General features: G+C 36.1%; 1 protein-coding gene across 4 annotated transcripts in view; it reads left to right on the forward strand.

Annotated features, from left to right (window-relative positions):
- The window catches only part of NT5C1B (5'-nucleotidase, cytosolic IB), a 33,260-nt gene extending 11,749 nt beyond the window's left edge, over positions 1-21,511 (forward strand). For all 4 annotated transcript variants that reach the window (XM_033176487.1, XM_033176488.1, XM_033176489.1 and 1 more), the window contains 3 exons: positions 913-1,035; positions 1,442-1,626; positions 20,277-21,511. In XM_033176487.1, the coding sequence (XP_033032378.1) occupies positions 913-1,035; positions 1,442-1,626; positions 20,277-20,600 (632 nt within the window). In that variant the 3' untranslated portion in view covers positions 20,601-21,511. The remainder of the gene's footprint in view (positions 1-912; positions 1,036-1,441; positions 1,627-20,276) is intronic.
- The last annotated feature ends 781 nt before the right edge of the window (positions 21,512-22,292 follow it).

The following is a 22,292-nucleotide window of genomic DNA, read 5'->3' on the forward strand; positions in this document are numbered from 1 at the left end:
ATCTTTCGTATATTTTTTCACATCTCAATTTCATTCAGTTCAGCTTTGATTATGGTTATTTCTTTTCTTCAGTTAGCTCTAGGGTTAGTTTTTTTCTTTCTTTTTTTTTCTAGTTCCCCTAGGTATGATGTTATGTTGTTAATTTGTGATCTTTCTATCTTTTGATAAAGGTGTTTCATGCTATAAACTTCCCTCTTAACAGTGCTTTAGATATGTCCCAGAGATTCTGGTATGTTGTATCTTTATTATCATCAGCTTCAAATAATTTCTTGATTTCTGCCTTCATTTCATTGTTTACCCAAAAGTCATTCAGGAGCAGGTTGGTTGTTTACTTTCCATGTAATTGTATGGTTTTGAGATAAAGTCTTTCTTTTTTTTTTTTTTTTGTGAGAGAGTCTCACTCTGTTGCCAGGCTGGAGTCCAGTAGCACGATCTCAAGAGCCACATCTTAATAGACCTTTACAGTAAGTGAGCAGGCTGTAGTTCAAGAAAAAGTACCCTGTTCTAACCTAGACAAGAGTCAAACACTTGGGCTCAAGTCTGCTCTATGCATCTAAATCAGTGTGTTAGATTAAGTCTTTATGTCTAACTTTCCTTTCCTTTAATGAAGATAATAATACCTTCAGTATGTTTGTGAGAATAAAATGGCATGATCTATGTGAATATACTATGCACATAAACTATAATGTACCAAACACAACCACTATTACATAAAATAGTTGAGGAATTTTAAATATTGGTGCTATAAGACGATTTTAAAAGTTTATTTCTGAGGTAACTTTCCTTTAGGTTCACAAACAAAGCCAGTTGAATTTACAAATAAGCTCAGTTATCTGTAAGGTAACTTTTACTTGGATTTACAGCATTTTGTCTTTAATCTGTCATAACAAAGTCTTTCTTGTCTGATAATAGGCTTACAGATTGACCGCTTCTGTCTGACCGGTGGAAAAAACCCAATTGGCTATTTGAAGGCATATCTTACCAACTTGTATATTGCTGCAGATTCTGAAAAAGTGCAAGAGGCAATACAAGAAGGTATTAGTCTGATTTTATTCCTCTAGTTAATAAAGAGGTTTACACTAATGGTTACTTACATTAAGTTTTGCATATGATTATGAGGCTTATGGTCTTGTTGGATATTCTTCTGAAGTTTTTCCACATGGGGCAACACTTAAGTCTGTCCTTTAGAGCTTTGACTTTTCCTGGAAATGGACATCCTCAGTAATTGTCCTACAATCCATTTTACATGTTCCCATCCCTATAGAAATAGAGGCAGTGCATAGACAACTGTTCTGAGATCTGTGGTTGTGAAGAGGAGTTGAGCCATCAGGTAATAGCTAGAGAGAAAACATAAGGTCTGGGAGAATTTGTTTTTTTAATGGTAGAAACTGTAACTCACAGACCTGAGAAGAATATTAATCAGTCTCCATAATCTTATCAGGTATTGCCTCTGCCACAATGTTTGATGGAGCCAAAGACATGGCTTACTGTGACACCCAGCTCCGTGTAGCCTTTGATGGGGATGCTGTCCTCTTCTCTGATGAGTCTGAACATTTTACCAAGGAGCATGGGCTGGACAAATTCTTCCAGTATGATACATTATGTGAAAGTAAGCCTCTTGCTCAGGTAGGTTCAATGTGTGCTAATTAATTTTTATGTACTTATTTATGTACTTATTTTATGTACTTATTTATTTTCTATTCTATATAAATATCAATATTGGTCCATTCTGATGAATGTTTAAGTTATTTTAGGCAGGCCACTCCTTCTTACTGTCTTATCTTTGGAGCTTTCTCTCTTTCTTCCATGAATTGCTCACTTTGATGCATTCACTGCTGACAACTTTATTTTTAATTTTAACCTTATTTTATCTATACCTTTGGAAATGCTTATATGATCTTTCCATAATAAGAAGTCTACCCTCTCCAAATTGAGAGTAACAGGAAATACTACTTATCAATAAGCCACTACTACATAATAAATTCTCAAAATAGTAGGGTCATTTCCAATAGATTAGAGTAAGCATTTGTTGAATCTCTGTCCTTGACTTCAAACTCAAGAAAGGCATTGCTTAATTGAGAAAATATGCACAACTAAGAACTTGAACTGAATCAAATAATGATCCTCAAACAAGTGCAAATTATGAATATGTAATCAAACTGAAACTAAATATTTAGATTTTTTTGGATTAGTGCTGTTGAGTACCTTTCAATCCATCCATGAACCGAAGTGTTAAAATCAAGGTCGAAAATGAACAGAACCTATAACATTTGAACAAAAGGAAATCTGAGATCAAAATGTCATTTAATCTGAATCTAAACTTATAGGTCTTTTAATTTTATTCTATCAATTTTCCCAAGAAATTTAATTGTCCTTTTTCTCAGTTCTTCCTGAACTTAAGTTAAACTTAAATATTGCTATTTTTATATAAATTTATAAAAGTATGAATAGACTAACTGAAAGTTGAAAAGTTTTTCTACTTTGTCACCTCTCATTAAAGCAAGGGATATTTAAACTATGAGTGTATGTGTTCAACTTCATATTCTCTTTCTAAATAGCTCCTTTGGAAAGCTTAACCTAGTGTTATAAAGTTCCGTATTAACAAAGCTTACTATTGAGAAGAAAATTCTTTGTTACATTTTATTTCAGTCTACTCTGCTGAAATTCAGAGCCATTCACCATTATTGAAATGTGGAAATCCTCCATAAAAAGAACACTTAAACAAAAACACTTCAAAGAAAGCATTGCTTCCAGACAAATGTTAAAGTAGTATTTTCTCATCTGAAGTAAATAATCTAAATTTCTTTTAAAATTTTACATTTTTCAGTTCTTTTCTCATGTTGTACTTTGTTCTTTTCTTCAGTTTTATTGAGTTATACTTAATTTTTAAAAGTTGCACATATTTAATGTATACATTTTGATGAATTTGGACATATACATACACACATGATACTGTCACTACAAACAAGGTAATAAACATATCCACCACTCCCAAAAACTTACTTTTCTCTTTGTCTTTTAAAAATTTTTTTGTTTTGTGGTAAGAACACTTAGCATAAGATCTATCCACTAAACAAGTTTTTAAGTGTACAATACCATATTGTTAACTATAGGCACTACATTGTACAGCAGATCTCTACAATTTATTCATCTTAGCAGGTCTTCCAGGTCTCATCCATTTTGTTACAAATGGTAGTATTTCCTTCTTTTTAAAGGCTGATTAATATTATGTTGTGTCTTATCCCACATTTTCTCTATCCATTCCCCTGATGATGGACATTTGGGTTATTTCCAAATCTTGGCCATTGTGAATAATGTTGTAGTAAACATTGCAGTTTACATAGCTCTTTGAGATCCTGCTTTCATTTCTTTTGGATATATACTCAACAGTGGGATTACTGAATCATTTGGCAGTTGTTCTGGTTTTAGTTTTTTTTGAAAAATTTCCATTCTGTTTTCCACAGCGGCTACACAATTTTACATTTCTGCCCACAGTGTATAAGGGTTCCACATTCTCTACATACTCTCCCACCATTTGGTATCTTTGTTTTGTTTTGTCTTCTATAATAGCCATCTTGACTAGTAAAATTTGATATTTGATCGTGGTTTTTATTTGGATTTCTCTGATGATTAATGTGTTGAGTACCTTTTCATATACCCATTGACATTTGTATGTGTTCTTTAGAGAAATGTCTATTCAAGTCCTTTGCCCATTTTTAACCAGCTTAATTTGTTTTTATTTTGCTGTTGAGTTGTAAGAATTCTTTGTATATTTTGGAAATTAACCCTTATCAGATGTACAGTTTGCAAATATTTTCTCCCATTCCATAGGTTGCCTTTTCACTCTGTTTCCTTTGCTTTGCAGAAACTTCCTAGTTTTATGTATTCTCACTTATTTTTGCTCCTTAAATGGCCTTTTTCTCCCATTAAACAATTAAAATTGTGAATCCCAACCCTACTTATTGCAGGAATACCCAACAAATTTCATGCTTTCCTTTATTATGCAGTACTTCTGCCAGTTTAAAAACCATGCCATTTTTTACATAAAAAAAGGTGATTTTCCATAAAGGCCAGAAGGCTTTGCTGGGTGTTCCATTGATGAGAAAGAATCTATGAGGTACAACTCCTACTGAAGACATTCAAGTATGTTGCTAGTAGGGTGATGGTTTGGTCATGACAATATCTTAATTTTGTCAAATGGAAGAGGTCTGAAAGTCACCAGCAAATGGGACAGCTGGAGAGGATTAATTGAACAAGTCTGAATGTAGTTTATGAGCCTCCAATCTCCAATGTAGTACAGTGACAAGTAACTGATATCTCCTGATTTGATCCCTATCTCTTGTCTCACCATTCTGGGATAATGGTCTCTAAGTGTGTGTGTGTATGTGTGTGTGTGTATCAGAATTTTTGAGGTATATTTATATAGAGTAAAATTTATAATTTTAAGTGGATAGTTCTAAGAGTTTTAACAAATATATGTAATTGTGAAATAATATAAAAATACATACTCAACGTTTCATTAAATCACTAAATTCCCTCATGCCCCTTTGTAGTCATCCTAGTACCCTATCTCCAGACCCCATCAACCACTACTCATCTGATTTCTATTTCTATGGTTTTGCCTTTTCCAGGTGTCACATAAATGGAATCATATGGGATGCAATCTGACTTATTTTATTTATTATAGCATAATGCATGTCATTGCATGTATCAGTACTTGGCTCCTTTTTATTGCTGAGTAGTATTCTATTCTGCGGATGTACCATGTTTTCTTTATTCTTTTACCTGTTGAAGGAGTAGGTCATTTCCAGTCTTTGACATTTATAAATGAAGCTACTTTTACATTTGAATACACATTTCTGTGTAAATATAAGATTTCATTTCATTTTTAAATACCTAGAAGTGGAATTGCTAGGTCATGTGATAAGTAGTATACTGTATCATTATTTGATGAGATACAGTCAAATTATTTTCCCAAATGACTATAACATTTTGCATTCCTAAAAGCAATGCATGATTTTGTTGCTTTGCATTGTTGCTGGCATTTGGTAGTATTGAGTATTTTTCTTTTCTTTCTTTATTTAAGCAATTTTCGTGTTTATAAAAAAAAAATCTCATTGTAGTTTTAGCTTGCATTTCTTTAATGACAAATGTTACTAAGCATCTTATCAGGTGCTTTTTTCCATCATGTATCTTATTTGGTGAAGTACCTGTTCAAATCTTTTCCTCATTTTATTGGGTTTTTGGTTTGTTATCAACTTCTGAGAGTTCCTCATATGTTTTGGATACTCATCCTTTATCAGGTGTGTGTTTTACAAATATTTTCTCTCAGCCTGTGCTTGTCTTTCATTCTTTTAATATCTTTCAGTGCTTTTCAGTGAGCAGAAACTTATGATTTTGATGAAGTCAGATTTGTCAATTTTTTCTCTTAGAAATTGCGCTTTTAATATCATATATAAGAAATCTTTGCCTAATCCGAGGCCACAATGATTATCTCCTGACTTTTTATATAGAAATTTTATGGTTTTAGGCTTTTAACTTAGGATTACGGTCTATTTTGAGTCAATATGGCATTTGTGCAAAGTACAAGTTGTGGTTCATTTTTCCTGCTTATTCTAATTTCCTGGATATCTTCATTGTTCAAGCGTTATTTGTTGAAAAGGGTGACTTTCTGTCTTGTTCCTTTAATATAGATATTCATCCTTTTATCAATATTACATTATCTTGATTATTGTAGTTTTATAGTAGTTTTTTTTTTTTTTTCTTTTTGACGTAGTCTTGCTCTGTCACCCAGTCTGGAGTGCAATGGTGTGATCTTGGCTCACTGCAACCTTCGCCTCCTGGGTTCAAGACATTCTCCTGCCTCAGCCTCCTGAGTAGCTGGGACTACAGGCGCCTACCACCATGCCCAGTTAATTTTTCGTATTTTTAGTAGAGACTAAAATAACATATTGGCCAGGCTGGTCTCGAACTCCTGACCTTGTGATACACTCGCCTCAGCTGCCCAAAGTGCTGGGATTACAGGCCTGAGCCACTGCGCCTGGCTACAATAGTTCTTAGGACCAGGTGGTGTGAGTACTTCAACTTTGTTAAAATTTAAAGAAACAAAACAACAACAACAAAAAAATATATAGAGAGAAAGAGAGTACAGTCTGATTCCCTTGCACTTTCATATAGATTTAAGAAGTGTATCTATTTCTGGGGGAAAAATTTTGTGAGAATTTTTATTTTTATTTTTGTTTTATTTATAACTAGAGCTTGGGATAATAGATATCTTAACAATATTGAGTCTTTCTGTCCGTGGACATGGTATTTCTCCTCTCCTCATTTATTTAGATCATTTAAATTTTCTTTTTTTTCTTTTTTTTAGTCTTTTGTAGGTTTCAGCACACAGATATTGCATTTTTTTATTTATACCTATGCATTTTGTAATATTTTGGTACTATTATAAATGGTACTTTTAAAATCCTTACTATCCAATTATTTTTTTGTTGTTGTTGTTTTTTTGTTTTTTGTTTTTTTGTTTTTTTGGTTTTTTTTGTATTAATGCTTGATTTATTAGTGCTTGTTGAGTGAATTTTTTAAAATTTCATTTTCTTTTAGTTTCCAGGATACATGTGCAGAACGTGTAGCTTTGCTGCATAGGTAAACGTGTGCCATGGTGGTTTGCTGCACCTATCAACCCATCACCTAGGCATTAAGCCCCACATCCTTTAGCTATTAAATAAATGTATTTGTCCATTGCATTTGCACACAGAAACAATCCTGGCATTTATTCAGCATTTATTACAGTTAAATTTCTATATTATGTGAACCCAAAACATTATTGTGTGCCTCGAAAACTTACTGCTTTACTTTTATTTATTTATTTTTTTTTATTATTATACTTTAAGTTCTAGGGTACATGTGCATAACGTGCAGGTTTGTTACATATGTATACTTATGCCATGTTGGTGTGCTGCACCCATCAACTCGTCAGCACCCATCAATTCATCATTTATATCATGTATAACTCCCCAATGCAATCCCTCCCTCCTCCCCCCTCCCCATGATAGGCCCCAGTGTGTGATGTTCCTCTTCCCCAGTCCAAGTGATCTCATTGTTCAGTTCCCACCTATGAGTGAGAACATGCGGTGTTTGGTTTTCTCTTCTTGTGATAGTTTGCTAAGAATGATGGTTTCCAGCTGCATCCATGTCCCTACAAAGGACGCAAACTCATCCTTTTTGATGGCTGCATAGTATTCCATGGTGTATATATGCCACATTCTCTTAATCCAGTCTGTCACAGATGGACATTTGGGTTGATTCCAAGTCTTTGCTATTGTGAATAGTGCCGCAATAAACATACGTGTGCATGTGTCTTTGTAGTAGAGTAATTTATAATCCTTTGGGTATATACCCAGTAGTGGGATGGCTGGGTCATATGGTACATCTAGTTCTAGATCCTTGAGGAATCGCCATACTGTTTTCCATAATGGTTGAACTAGTTTCCAATCCCACCAACAGTGTAAAAGTGTTCCTATTTCTCCACATCCTCCCCAACACCTGTTGTTTCCTGACTTCTTAATGATTGCCATTCTGACTGGTGTGAGATGGTATCTCATTGTGGTTTTGATTTGCATTTCTCTGATGGCGAGTGATGATGAGCATTTTTTCATATGTCTGTTGGCTGTATGGATGTCTTCTTTTGAGAAATGTCTGTTCATATCCTTTGCCCACTTTTTGATGGGGTTGTTTGTTTTTTTCTTCTATATGTGTTTGAGTTCTTTGTAGATTCTGGATATTAGCCCTTTGTCAGATGAGTAGGTTGCAAAAATTTTCTCCCATTCTGTAGGTTGCCTGTTCACTCTGATGGTAGTTTCTTTTGCTGTGCAGAAGCTCTTTAGTTTAATGAGATCCCATTTGTCAATTTTGGCTTTTGCTGCCGTTGCTTTTGGTGTTTTAGACATGAAGTCCTTGCCCATGCCTATGTCCTGAATGGTACTACCTAGATTTTCTTCTAGGATTTTTATGGTATTAGGTCTAACATTTAAGTCTCTAATCCATCTTGAATTAATCTTCGTATAAGGGGTAAGGAAAGGATCCAGTTTCAGCTTTCTACTTATGGCTAGCCAATTTTCCCAGCACCATTTATTAAATAGGGAATCCTTTCCCCATTTCTTGTTTCTCTCAGGTTTATCAAAGATCAGATGGCTGTAGATGTGTGGTATTATTTCTGAGGACTCTGTTCTGTTCCATTGGTCTATATCTCTGTTGTGGTACCAGTACCATGCTGTTTTGGTTACTGTAGCCTTGTAGTATAGTTTGAAGTCAGGTAGCGTGACGCCTCCAGCTTTGTCCTTTTGACTTAGGATTGTCTTGGCAATGCGGTTTCTTTTTTGGTTCCATATGAACTTTAAAGCAGTTTTTTCCAATTCTGTGAAGAAAGTCATTGGTAGCTTGATGGGGATGGCATTGAATCTATAATAACCTTGGGCAGTATGGCCATTTTCACAATATTGATTCTTCCTATCCATGAGCATGGTATGTTCTTCCATTTGTTTGTGTCCTCTTTGATTTCACTGAGCAGTGGTTTGTAGTTCTCCTTGAAGAGGTCCTTTACATCCCTTGTAAGCTGGATTCCTAGGTATTTTATTCTCTTTGAAGCAATTGTGAATGGAAGTTCATTCCTTATTTGGCTCTCTGCTTGTCTGTTACTGGTGTATAAGAATGCTTGGGATTTTTGCACATTAATTGTGTATCCTGAGACTTTGCTGAAGTTGCTTATCAGCTTAAGGAGATTTTGGGCTGAGACGATGGGGTTTTCTAAATATACAATCATGTCATCTGCAAACAGGGACAATTTGACTTCTTCTTTTCCTAACTGGATACCCTTGATTTCTTTCTCTTGCCTGATTGCCCTAGCCAGAACTTCCAACACTATGTTGAATAGGAGTGGTGAGAGAGGGCATCCCTGTCTTGTGCCAGTTTTCAAAGGGAATTTTTCCAGTTTTTGCCCATTCAGTATGATATTAGCTGTGGGTTTGTCATAAATAGCTCTTATTATTTTGAGGTATGTTCCATCAATACCGAATTTATTGAGCGCTTTTAGCATAAAGGGCTGTTGAATTTTGTCAAAAGCCTTTTCTGCATCTATTGAGATAATCATGTGGTTCTTGTCTTTGGTTCTGTTTATATGCTGGATTACGTTTATTGATTTGCGAATGTTGAACCAGCCTTGCATCCCAGGGATGAAGCCCACTTGATCATGGTGGATAAGCTTTTTGATGTGCTGCTGAATCCGGTTTGCCAGTATTTTATTGAGAATTTTTGCATCGATGTTCATCAGGGATATTGGTCTAAAATTCTCTTTTTTTGTTGTGTCTCTGCCAGGCTTTGGTATCAGGATGATGTTGGCCTCATAAAAAGAGTTAGGGAGGATTCCCTCTTTTTCTATTGATTGGAATAGTTTCAGAAGGAATGGTACCAGCTCCTCCTTGTACCTCTGGTAGAATTCAGCTGTGAATCCATCTGGTCCTGGACTTTTTTTCGTGGGTAGGCTATTAATTGTTGCCTCAATTTCAGAGCCTACTATTGGTCTATTCAGGGATTCGACTTCTTCCTGGTTTAGTCTTGGGAGAGTGTAAGTGTCCAGGAAATTATCCATTTCTTCTAGATTTTCTAGTTGATTTGGTAGAGGTGTTTATAGTATTCTCTGATGGTTGTTTGTATTTCTGTGGGGTCAGTGGTGATATCCCCTTTATCATTTTTTATTGCGTCTATTTGATTCCTCTCTCTTTTCTTCTTTATTAGTCTTGCTAGCGGTCTGTCAATTTTGTTGATCTTTTCAAAAAACCAACTCCTGGATTCATTGAGTTTTTGGAGGGTTTTTTGTGTCTCTATCTCCTTCAGTTCTGCTCTGATCTTAGTTATTTCTTGCCTTCTGCTAGCTTTTGAATGTGTTTGCTCTTGCCTCTCTAGTTGTTTTAATTGTGATGTTAGAGTGTCAATTTTAGATCTTTCCTGCTTTCTCTTGTGGGCATTTAGTGCTATAAATTTCCCTCTACACACTGCTTTAAATGTGTCCCAGAGATTCTGGTATGTTGTATCTTTGTTCTCATTGGTTTCAAAGAACATCTTTATTTCTGCTTTCATTTCGTTATGTACCAGTAGTCATTCAGGAGCAGGTTGTTCAGTTTCCATGTAGTTGAGTGGTTTTGATTGAGTTTCTTAGTCCTGAGTTCTAGTTTGATTGCACTGTGGTCTGAGAGACAGTTTGTTATAATTTCTGTTCTTTTACATTTGCTGAGGAGTGCTTTACTTCCAATTATGTGGTCAATTTTGGAATAAGTGCGATGTGGTGCTGAGAAGAATGTATATTCTGTTGATTTGGGGTGGAGAGTTCTATAGATGTCTATTAGGTCCGCTTGGTGCAGAGATGAGTTCAATTCCTGGATATCCTTGTTAACTTTCTGTCTCGTTGATCTGTCTAATGTTGACAGTGGAGTGTTGAAGTCTCCCATTATTATTGTATGGGAGTCTAAGTCTCTTTGTAGGTCTCTAAGGACTTGCTTTATGAATCTGGGTGCTCCTGTATTGGGTGCATATATATTTAGGAGAGTTAGCTCTTCCTGTTGAATTGATCCCTTTACCATTATGTAATGGCCTTCTTTGTCTCTTTTGATCTTTGATGGTTTAAAGTCTGTTTTATCAGAGACTAGGATTGCAACCCCTGCTTTTTTTTGTTCTCCATTTGCTTGGTAGATCTTCCTCCATCCCTTTATTTTGAGCCTATGTATGTCTCTGCATGTGAGATGGGTCTCCTGAATACAGCAGACTGATGGGTCTTGACTCTTGATCCAGTTTGCCAGTCTGTGTCTTTTAATTGGAGCATTTAGTCCATTGACATTTAAGGTTAATATTGTTATGTGTGAACTTGATCCTGTCATTATGATATTAACTGGTTATTTTGCTCATTAGTTGATGCAGTTTCTTCCTAGCCTCGATGGTCTTTACATTTTGGCATGTTTTTGCAATGGCTGGTACCGGTTGTTCCTTTCCATGTTTCGGGCTTCCTTCAGGGTCTCTTGTAAGGCAGGCCTGGTGGTGACAAAAATCTCTAAGCATTTGCTTATCTGTAAAGGATTTTCTTTCTCCTTCACTGATGAAACTTAGTTTGGCTGGATATGAAATTCTGGGTTGAAAATTCTTTTCTTTAAGAACGTTGAATATTGGCCCCCACTCTCTTCTGGCTTGTAGAGTTTCTGCCGAGAGATCTGCTGTTAGTCTGATGGGCTTCCCTTTGTGGGTAACCCGACCTTTCTCTCTGGCTGCCCTTAAGATTTTTTCCTTCATTTCAACTTTGGTGAATCTGGCAATTATGTGTCTTGGAGTTGCTCTTCTGGAGGAGTATCTTTGTGGTGTTCTCTGTATTTCCTGAATTTGAATGTTGGCCTGCCCTACTAGGTTGGGGAAGTTCTCCTGGATGATATCCTGAAGAGTGTTTTCCAACTTGGTTCCATTTTCCCCCTCACTTTCAGGCACCCCAATCAGACGTAGATTTGGTCTTTTTACATAATCCCATACTTCTTGCAGGCTTTGTTCATTTCTTTTTCTTCTTTTTTCTTTTGGTTTCTCTTCTCGCTTCATTTCATTTATTTGATCCTCAATCGCTGATACTCTTTCTTCCAGTTGATCGAGTCGGTTACTGAAGCTTGTGCATTTGTCACGTATTTCTCGTGTCATGGTTTTCATCTCTGTCATTTCGTTTATGACCTTCTCTGCATTAATTAGTCTAGCTGTCAATTCTTCCACTCTTTTTCAAGATTTTTAGTTTCTTTGCGCTGGGTACGTAATTCCTCCTTTAGCTCTGAGAAGTTTGATGGACTGAAGCCTTCTTCTCTCATCTCGTCAAAGTCATTCTCTGACCAGCTTTGATCCGTTGCTGGCGATGGGCTGCGCTCCTTTGCAGGGGGAGATGCGCTCTTATTTTTTGAATTTCCAGCTTTTCTGCCCTGCTTCTTCCCCATCTTTGTGGTTTTATCTGTCTCTGGTCTTTGATGATGGTGACGTACTGATGGGGTTTTGGTATAGGTGTCCTCCTGTTTGATCGTTTTCCGTCTGACAGTCAGAAGGACTGTCTGTTGGTCTGTTGGAGATTGCTTGAGGTCCACTCCAGACCCTTTTTGCCTGGGTATCAGCAGCAGAGGTTGCCGAAGATAGAATATTGCTGAACAGCGAGTGTACCTGTCTGATTCTTCCTTTGGAAGTTTCCTCTCAGGGGTGACTCCACCCTGTGAGGTGTGGGGTGTCAGACTGCCCCTAGTGGGGGATGTCTCCCAGCTAGGCTACTCAGGGGTCAGGGACCCACCTGAGCAGGCAGTCTGTCCGTTCTCGATCTCAACCTCCGCGTTGGGAGATCCACAGCTCTCCCCAAAGCTGTCAGACAGAGTCGTTCGCGTCTGCACCGGCCCCCGCTGCTTTCCCTATTGGACTTCAGCTGTGGGCTCTCCCCAGAGGTGGAGTCCACAGAGACAGGCAGGCTTCCTTGAGCTGCTGTGAGCTCCACCCAGTTCGAGCTTCCCAGCGGCTTTGTTTACCTACTTAAGCCTCAGCAATGGCGGGCGCCCCTCCCCCAGCCTCGCTGCTGCCTTGCCGACAGATCGCGGCAGACTGCTGAGTTAGCAGTGAGGGAGGCTCCGTGGGCGTGGGACCCTCCCGGCCAGGTGTGGGATATATTCTCCTGGTGTGCCTGTTTCCTTAAAGCGCAGTATTGGGGTGGGAGTTACCCGATTTTCCAGGTGTTGTGTGTCTCAGTTCCCCTGGCTAGGAAAAGGGATTTCCTTCCCCCTTGCGCTTCCAGGTGAGGCGATGCCTAGCCCTGCTTCAGCTCTCGCTGGTCAGGCTGCAGCAGCTGACCAGCACCGATTGTCTGGCACTCCCTAGTGAGATGACCCCAGTACCTCAGTTGAAAATGCAGAAATCACCGGTCTTCTGTGTCGCTCGCGCTGGGATGGAGACTGGAGCTGTTCCTATTCGGCCATCTTGCTCCGCCCCCCTTTTTTCACTATCCAATTATTTATTGCTAATACATAGAATCACAACTGGTTTTTGTATTCTGCAACCTTGTTCAATTTCCTTGTTAGTTCTCACAACAATTTTGTAGATTGAGATTTTCTAAGTCAACAATAATGTTGACTGGTGACTAAAGACATATTTTATTTCTGTGTTTCCATGCTGTATATCTGTTATTTATCATTCTTGCCTTTTTACCTTGCTAGTACATCCAGTACAATGTTCAGAACAGTGATAAGGGTAGACACCCTTGCCACGTACCCAGATCTTAGGGGGACATCAGTCTTTCACTCTTAACTGTTATCCATAGGTCTTTTCTAGATGCCTTTTTTTCACATTGAGGGAGTTACCTTCTTTTTCTAGTTTTTTGAGAGGTTTTATAATAAATGAAGGTTGAATTTTGACTATGCCTGATTTGCATCTATTGAGAAAAATCATGTGGTTTCTCTCCTTTAGTCTGTTGAGGTGTAAATTACATTAATGGATTTGTAAAAGCTGAGGCAGCTTTGCGTTGTTGGTATTAATTCAAGTTAGTCATGTGGTATTATCCTTTTCATATATTGCTGAATCCAATTTGTTAATATTTTGTATTATTTATTCATTTATGTCTTCATGTTCATCCTCTATAGTTTTATTCTCTTGTAATACCTTAATCTGACTTTAGTAACAGGGTAGTACTACCCTCATAAAATGTGATACAAACTATTTTAAATGTTTGGTAGAATTTTTCAAAGAAGCCATCTGGGCCTGAACTTTTTTCTTTGTTGGAAGGCTTTTAACTACTGATTCAATTATTTTGGTAGCTATAGAATTCCATTTATCTTTTTCTTCCTTTTCTCATTCTTCTCTCTGTTTATGAGCTTATGTTTTTCAAGGAATTTGTTCATTTAAATGACTGAATTTATGGACATAAACTTTTACAGTGTTTTACTAATGTGTTTTTAATATTTGTAGGATCCTTAGTGATGTGTCCGCACTTTTATTTCTGATACTAGTAATTTGTGTCTTTTCTTTTTTTGTTGTTGTTTTTCTTGGTCAGTTTGGCCAGAGATTAATCAATTTTCCTGAGCCAGCTGTTCCTAAGTTTTTAAATGTGGAAGTTGAGATTGTTCATTTGAAACCTCTCTTCTAATATAAGCACTTAATGCTATAAATGTTCCTCTAAACACTGCTGTAGTTGCATCCCACATATTTTGATAGCTGATGGGTTTTTTTTATTTAATTCAAAATATATTTTCAAAATTTCTCTGTGATTTCCTCTTTGACCCACAGGTCACTTAGAAGTAGGTTATTTAATTATCATATATTTGGAGTTTATTCCGATATCTTTCTATTGTTGAAACAAAGCTTAACTCTGTTGTGTTGTGATTAGAAAATATATTTTATATCTCAATTATTTAAATTTGTTGCAGTATGTTTTATGCCCAGAATATGGTCTATCTTGATGAATATGTCATGTGTATTTGAAAAGAATATTCTGTTGTCATTAAATATTCTATAAATGTCAATTAGATTATGTAAATTAATTCAGGTCATATTGCTTGGGTTTTTTATATTGTCAGTAATTTTCTGTCTATTTGTTTTACCTACTATTGAGAAGGCAGTGTTGAAATCTCCAAATATATTTGAGAACTTATCTATTTATCCTTTCAATTTTATCAGGTTTACATCAGTTTATTTTGCATCTTTTTTTTAGGTGCTCACATATTTAGGATTATTATATTGTCTTAATCTTAATTAATACCTTTTCATTATGTAATATTCATCTGATACTCATATAATCATTCCAGCTTTTTGGGGGGGGGTTAATGTTTGTATGATATGATTTTTCTATACTTTTATCTATGCCTTTATATTTAAATTTTGTTTATATTTAACTTATTTTTCTTATAGATATTACAGTTGGTACTGCTATTTATACAATCTGGCAATCCCCGTGTTTTAATTGCTATTTTTAGGATGTTTAAATTTAATATGATCATAGCTTTGGTTGGATTAAAATCTACTATCTTCCTATGTTTTCTCTGTGTTCCAACCATTCTTAGTTTCCTTTTCCTCTTCTTTTTTCCCCTATTTACTTAAGAACTTACTGTGTGTTTTTACATGCCATTTTATCTCCACTATTGGCTTATGACTCATTTAAAATTTTTATTAGTTACTCTAGTGTTTACAATATGCAACTTTAAGTAATCACCGTGTATTGTCAAACAATGTTATACTCTATAATATCATATGTGCTGTAAGAACTTTGCAACAATGAACTGCCAAACTCTCCCTCCCCTGTTTTGTGCTACAGTTGTCGTATATTTTTATTTTATCTATGCTATAAACTCTCTATACTTTGCTACTGTGAACCCTGAAAATGTGAAACAAGTCTCAGTAAATTTAGAAAGTTTATTTTGCCAAGGTTGAGGATACGCACGCATGACACAGTCTCAGGAGGATCTGACGACATGTGCCCAATATGGTCAGAGCACAGTTTGGTTTTATCCATTTTAGGGAGACATGAGATATTTATTAATCAACATATGTAATATGAACATTGGTTTGGTCTGGAAAGGCAGGACTCCAGGCAGGTTTGAGTTTCTGATTAGCCCCTCCAGAGAAGGCAATCCTATATGTAGTTATCTCAGTGAGCATAGGGGTGACTTTGAATAGAATGGAAGGCAGATCGTCTCTAAGCTGTTCCAGGCTTAACTTTTCCATTTAGCTGAGTGACTTGGGGACTGCAACACTTATTTCTCTTTTCCACTACTATTTCTATTTTTGGTAATTAAATACCTTCTACTAAATAAGGATGAGGCAAAATATGTATTTCATATTCAAATTCCTTTTAATCATTTTCAGAGATCTTCCTTTCTTTGTGTAGATCAGGTTTTTCTCTGTTATCATATTCCTTCTGCCAGGAGATCTTTTGTTTTATTTTGTTTTCTTTAACATTTCATGTAGTACAAATCTACTGGTACTGAATCTCTGTTTTACTTTGCCTAAAAAGTCTTAACCTTATTCATTTTTTAAAACTATATTTTATTTTTACTGAATGTAATATTCTGGGCTTACTATGTTTTTCTTCCAGCACCTTAAAGATGCTTTTCCATTGTCTTCTTATTTGTATAGATTTTGATGACAAATGTTATGAATTTTGTATCTTTAGTCCTTAGTATGTAATGTGTCTATTTTTCTCTGACTGCCTTTATAATTGTCTATATTTCCTTTGGCTTGAATATGAGAGGGGAGTGTAAGTGTTATGTGCGTGTGTGTGTGTCCCACAGCATTTCAATACTCTGTTTTTTTTTCCCCACTCTTTTCTTTTTCTCTTTCTCTCTTTTCAGTTTGGGCAATTTCTATCGACCTGTCTTCAAGTTCATTCTTTCTTTCTTTAGCTGTGTTGAGTCTACTGATACATCCATTAGGCACTCTTTATATAGTTCCATTCAACTCTCTTATCATTTCAATCTCTTTGCCAAAATTGCCAAAATTGCTAGTCTACTCATGTATGGTATCCACCTTTAAAGCAGACATTTAAATATATTAATCACAGTTATTTTCAATTCCCTCTGTTATATTTGTGACATCTGGGTCATAAGTCTAGTTCTTTTAATTTCTCCTGAAAGTAGATTGTTCATTTTGTTTTGTTCTGTTTTACTGTAGGACTAGCAATTATTGTGATAGATTGAATCAATCAAATCAGGTGTTAAACTTGTTTTAGATTTTGTGGTTGCTATGGTTATCTTCATGGCACCACAAGATCCAAGCTTGTCTAGTATCAACTTTGCCAGAGGGGTTTTCTCAAGATTTCTAGTCGACTTTCAGCAGTAGGCCTTCCCTGTGTGTCTGCTGCAGAGAAGCTCTCCTCATTCTTACCCCTTCCCAGCTATTTCTTCTATCTTCCTAGGGCTTAGGGATGAACATTCTCCTGGATCTTGCCATGCCCCAGTGATAGCCAATATCTAATGGTACCGATCCTTGATAGTCTCTTATCCTCCCAAAGTTAGAATGTTTTCTTCTGTAACAGTGGATCTTTACTCATGCCCTGGAGGATAACAGTGTTTGAAGCCCTTCTAGCAGTCTAAGCTCTTTGTTTCTGAGGGTATAAGCAACTGGGGGAGTTTTAGTCTTTGCCCCCAGTGGCAGCTGCTCCCCTCCTCCACACCTGTACCATCAAGGATGGCTTTATTCTATCACCCTACTGCTTGCAGTCTTTGTCATCAGCATCTAGTGAAGTCCATGGAGAAAAGCCTAAAAAAGAGTGTGTACGTCTTGTGCCTGTGGATCCCAGGGCTTCTATGCTCTCTCATTGGTGCACCCTAGTTCTTTCTCAATGTCTTTTTTAAATTACTTGAATTGCTTGTACTTGCTTGTATGGAATCTGGTATAACTTTTTTCAACACTCTACCAAAAGTACACAGTTCTTGCACTCCACATCTTCTTGAAGATGCCTGTTTTTCCCTAGTTTTCATGCTAGTTGGTTACCCTGCAATCTCAGCTCTTTGATGGGCTCAAGAAAAGTTATTTTTTAGATTGGAGTTTTCTTGTTATCAGAGTTGGAGTAACAGTCTTTCCCTAGTATTTGCTTTTTCTAAGTTTCCCTAGTAATTTTATATTTTTATTGATAAATTATATGCTGTACTACTGTGCAAATATATAAATTACAAAACATACCCCAAAATAGAAGTAAAAGAGAATGAGATGGATACTTGATTTGAATATGGTGATATAAACTCAGCATTCTCTGTTTCTTCCATTTGGAAATCATCCAAAAACAGCAAAGGAAACTGTGCCCCTCTGTGTTTTAAAGACTAACTGCAATGATGGTGGCTCCTGCCAACAGTCACTATGAGTTTGCTGCTCTTGTCAAAAAAACAGTCCCAGTTTTTTCACCTATATGTATGGCCTCTTACCATGAGAAAGTAAATTTACTTGTTTTTTCCTAAGATATACAACCTTAAAGAAAATTTAAGTAAATGGTTACACAATAAGTCATGTTTACAGAAAACTGTTTGTTTCCATGACAGCAAAGAAGGGAGCCTTTGAATCATGAAAACAAGTCAGTCTCCAAATACTCCCATTGACCTTCCCCTAGAAACCCACCAATTGTCCCAAGAAAAACCAGTCTACTTCAGTACAAGTAATAATAAAAAGATAACTGACATTGAATACATTCAAAGATACTATGAGAAAAAGGCAGATTAAAAAAGAACAAAATCTAATAACAGATGAAGAGCTCTTACAAGAAAAAGTTGACATAATACAGATAATTATGACTGAACATTTGCCATGACTTTTAAAGACTTAAAGCAAGATCATAAAGTAAAAATGCAATAATCAAGGAAGAGATGATAAAATGTGAAAGTTATAGAATGCTGTAAATCTTTCCTCCCCTCCAATAGAGATATTACCCATCTGGTACAGATTAAAAATACAATTACATATAGAAAAATGACAGAAATAGATAACAGGTAAAGAAGACCCAGCCTATACCTAAGTAGAATCCCTGAAGAAAAACTTTAAAATCATGTTGGAGGAGGAGAATTGATGTTAAATATAAAGATGCAAATTAATGTAAAAATAGAAATTAAAAACGGATAAATTATCAAAAGATATTTATATATTAAATGATTAAAATATTAAATATTAAAAGCCCATATTGTGTGATAGAGGTATAGAATCAAAATGACCATCACTGAGAGGCCTAGTGAAATTATTGGGCTTCAAAATGAAGAAATAATTATTTGGGCTGCCTACTCATATAAGTGGTGGAAGAGGTGAGATGGGAAACAAGAGGCCCTCAAACTTCTCAAGAGCGGCATTCAAAAGCAAAAGACAGTGGAGCACTACTTATAAGATCTTGTGGAGAATCTTATATATAAATCATGTATTCTATATCCAGCCAAAAGTTTATTCAAAGACAGAGGAAATAGATATACAGTTGAGAATACACCATATTCTCAGGGATTATTACCATAAGATGTTTTTGAGAAAATTAGTACTACAGGACAAATTTTGGCCAACACGTGGAGAATTAGAAGCACAAAGGCACAAACATTCATATAATATAGTTAACCATAGAATTAGAAGTAAAACAACTGTACAAAAGAACAAATTTGTATGATATACAAATTATATAACTAACAAAAAATGGAAAAATATGGGGAAAGAAGGTCTACGGAAGAAGTATGCTGGAATTTTCAGTTACAATAGCCAATCAAAGGATGAAATGTAAACTTGATAAATAGAAATAAAACAAAATGTAATAATGCAAAAGTAAATAAACACCAAGGAAAAGTAAATAAATGACAAAAATTAGATGGTGGAGAAGAAATAGAGGACTACAGACACATTGAAGAAATACCCTGCTTTCATTATTTCTCATTATGAAGAATAATAGATCTGGGATTCTTTTTAAAAAATAGAGGACTGAGGGTACTATAAAAGGTTATCGTTGTAAAGGTAATTTATAGAAGGAAATAATGTAAACCTTCTTAAATGTCAGAAGAACCACCCATATACAACTACAAAGAAGAAAGACCTAGATTATTGAACAATCCTTTAAAATCTTTAAAACATGGAAAATGCAATAAAAACCACAAGACAGAAACAATCTCAAGTATATTTGTAATACAAAGAAATGTAAATGAATAAAAACTTAACTATTGTTTTAAAAAATAAGATTTTCAGGTTGTATCACATAGCAAAATCCAATTCTAGGCTCTACACAAGAGATACTAAAACTAAGTGTTTGGAAAGGTTAAAAATGAAAGACACAGTTAGATTCAAGTCAAACAGCATTAAGCTAGACAAAAGCATATACTTTCTAAAGTTAAAATGCACATTCACAAAAAGCAAATTAAAAGAGTAGTGCTTTGGTAACTAATTAGAGTTTATTTAGAATGACCCGCTATTCCAGCTTACCATGGATAGTTTATGTCTGTTGTCCTGGCTTAATTATTTATTGAACATTCTTTCATATTTAAAGTATATAGGTTTACATGTTAAATCATATGGTCATTTTAGGCACATTCCACGAATGCAAGGATGGTTCCATATCAGACAACATATTCACATAAATTCCTATCAAGTTTTAGCCTTTTGCCATCAGCTTCGTAACACTGCATGTCATGCTGTATTATATCCTTTGTATTGTATCTTATGGGTCTCTGCTTTTTAACATTCACTTTCTTTGGCTCACTGTATCACAGCTGTGATATATGTTCCTTTTACAGGGTCCCCTGAAAGGCTTTCTGGAAGATTTAGGCAGACTGCAAAAGAAGTTCTATGCCAAAAATGAACGGTTACTTTGTCCTATCAGGACCTACCTGGTTACAGCTAGGAGTGCAGCCAGTTCAGGCGCCCGTGTGCTGAAGACCCTTCGACGCTGGGGTCTAGAGATAGACGAAGCTCTTTTCCTTGCTGGAGCCCCCAAAAGTCCCATCTTGGTGAAGATCCGGCCCCACATCTTCTTTGATGACCACATGTTCCACATTGAAGGGGCACAGAAGTTAGGTTCCATCGCAGCTTATGGCTTTAATAAAAAATTCAGTAGTTAGGGGCAGGGAGGAGAAATAAAGTAGTAACAGTCTGGTATTACAGAAGCCACTTCTTTTGACTCTCTAGGATTATTAGATAGGTATTTCAGAAAATTGGACCTTAAAACTTAGCTTCTTTGGAAAGGTTTCCTCTTGATTTTTTGGAAAATCTTTTGAACCCTCAAGTTACTATCAAACTATTTCTCTTTGAACTACCAATACTGTTGAATGTCATTGCACCTACCTCTGTGTAAGCCATAATGATGACTCTTTAAGTTTAGAACTTGAATATTTGCATGCTTAAGGGACTGTTTTAGAAGCTTACTTAGTTACATGCAGCACTGCTCATTTTTGGATGTTTGTAGATAAGAATGAATTGTTACCCATCAGCATTGTAGAATAGTGTCTTCAAAGGTAGAAGGAGTATGGTTAAGTACACTCTTGAAAACTGGAGCTTTGTATTCTGTGACTGCTATGGCCAGCCTTTTAAACAAAGCAAAATGAGAATTTCACTCTACCTGCATAACAATTTTGATACTGCTCATTTAGAAATAAATCATCTGGTTGTTCCTCCAGGGTACTTTCTAAGATAAGCCTTAAACAGAAACTCTTAAGAAAGGTTCTCTGAAAATTACTTGGTGGGTTAAATGCCTCTGGTCCACAGAGTTTCATATTTGAAGTCTCTGGCTTTGGGCCTGGCAGGCTGGCACATCCATATTTGTATGAAAAAAAAAAAAAAAAGACCCTACGGTACCACTTCAAAATGTGACATAAAGTGTAGAATCCTGGTCCTTCATTGTCATTCTCATGCAATTTTTGTTTAGTTTTCAACGAAAATTGGTTGGTCATTAAATATATGTTAGGCACAGTGACCTGGTTATTTTCACATGTTACTTCATTTTCTTATCAAATTAAATGTTTGTTACATAGTATTATTATTACCTTCCTTTTTATCAATGAGGAGCCTAAGATTCAAAAAGGTTAATTAGATAGCTTGTTTAAGGATACAGAGCTAATGAGTCTTAACTCTACACAAGGCACCGGGAACAGGAATCATGAGAGGTGGTCCTCTCATGATTAGTCTTAACACTAATTAAGACTAATTAGATTCAAATTCAAATCTTACTTCAAAAGTTATAATGAGGTCTCTTTCCTCCCTTCCAAATAGTTATTAATTTCATGGCCTTTGGACCCATCTGGTACAGATTAATCATTTCATTAAGTTCCATGCATAAACTACACAGCAGTTACACCGCAGGATTAACTAAGGATTCCTCCCTCCTGTTTTCCTCCTACCCTCTCCTGCTCTCTCTACCTCCACCTTCATCTCTACTCCACCTGGACATATGTATTCTACCCCTGACTCTAGATGAGAGAAGACCACAGCTGAAACACATCTTCTGATGCTCCCTAATTTTATGTAAAGCAGTCCAAAATACATCAGTTGTGACACATGACACTTACTGAGTACCTACCATTTTATAGGTGTCCTCCCATGCAAAGACCACAAGAGGTATGCAGACAAAACCCTATCCTCTAGGAAACTGAAAACCTTAACAATCTGGTCAAGGAAGTCAAATGTTGCAAACTCAAACAGTCAACACTAGAAGGCTGTTTGTCTTCAGTGCCAGTGAGGGTCACACACGAAGGGAGCAGAGATCTTCATAGGCTGGAAGTGGTCATAATAGAAAGACTTGAGGTAGCCTGTGATTT

The sequence above is a fragment of the Trachypithecus francoisi genome, unplaced genomic scaffold, assembly GCF_009764315.1.
Source record: "Trachypithecus francoisi isolate TF-2019V2 unplaced genomic scaffold, Tfra_2.0 Lachesis_group17, whole genome shotgun sequence".
In the NCBI taxonomy this organism is placed as follows: Eukaryota; Metazoa; Chordata; class Mammalia; order Primates; family Cercopithecidae; genus Trachypithecus; species Trachypithecus francoisi.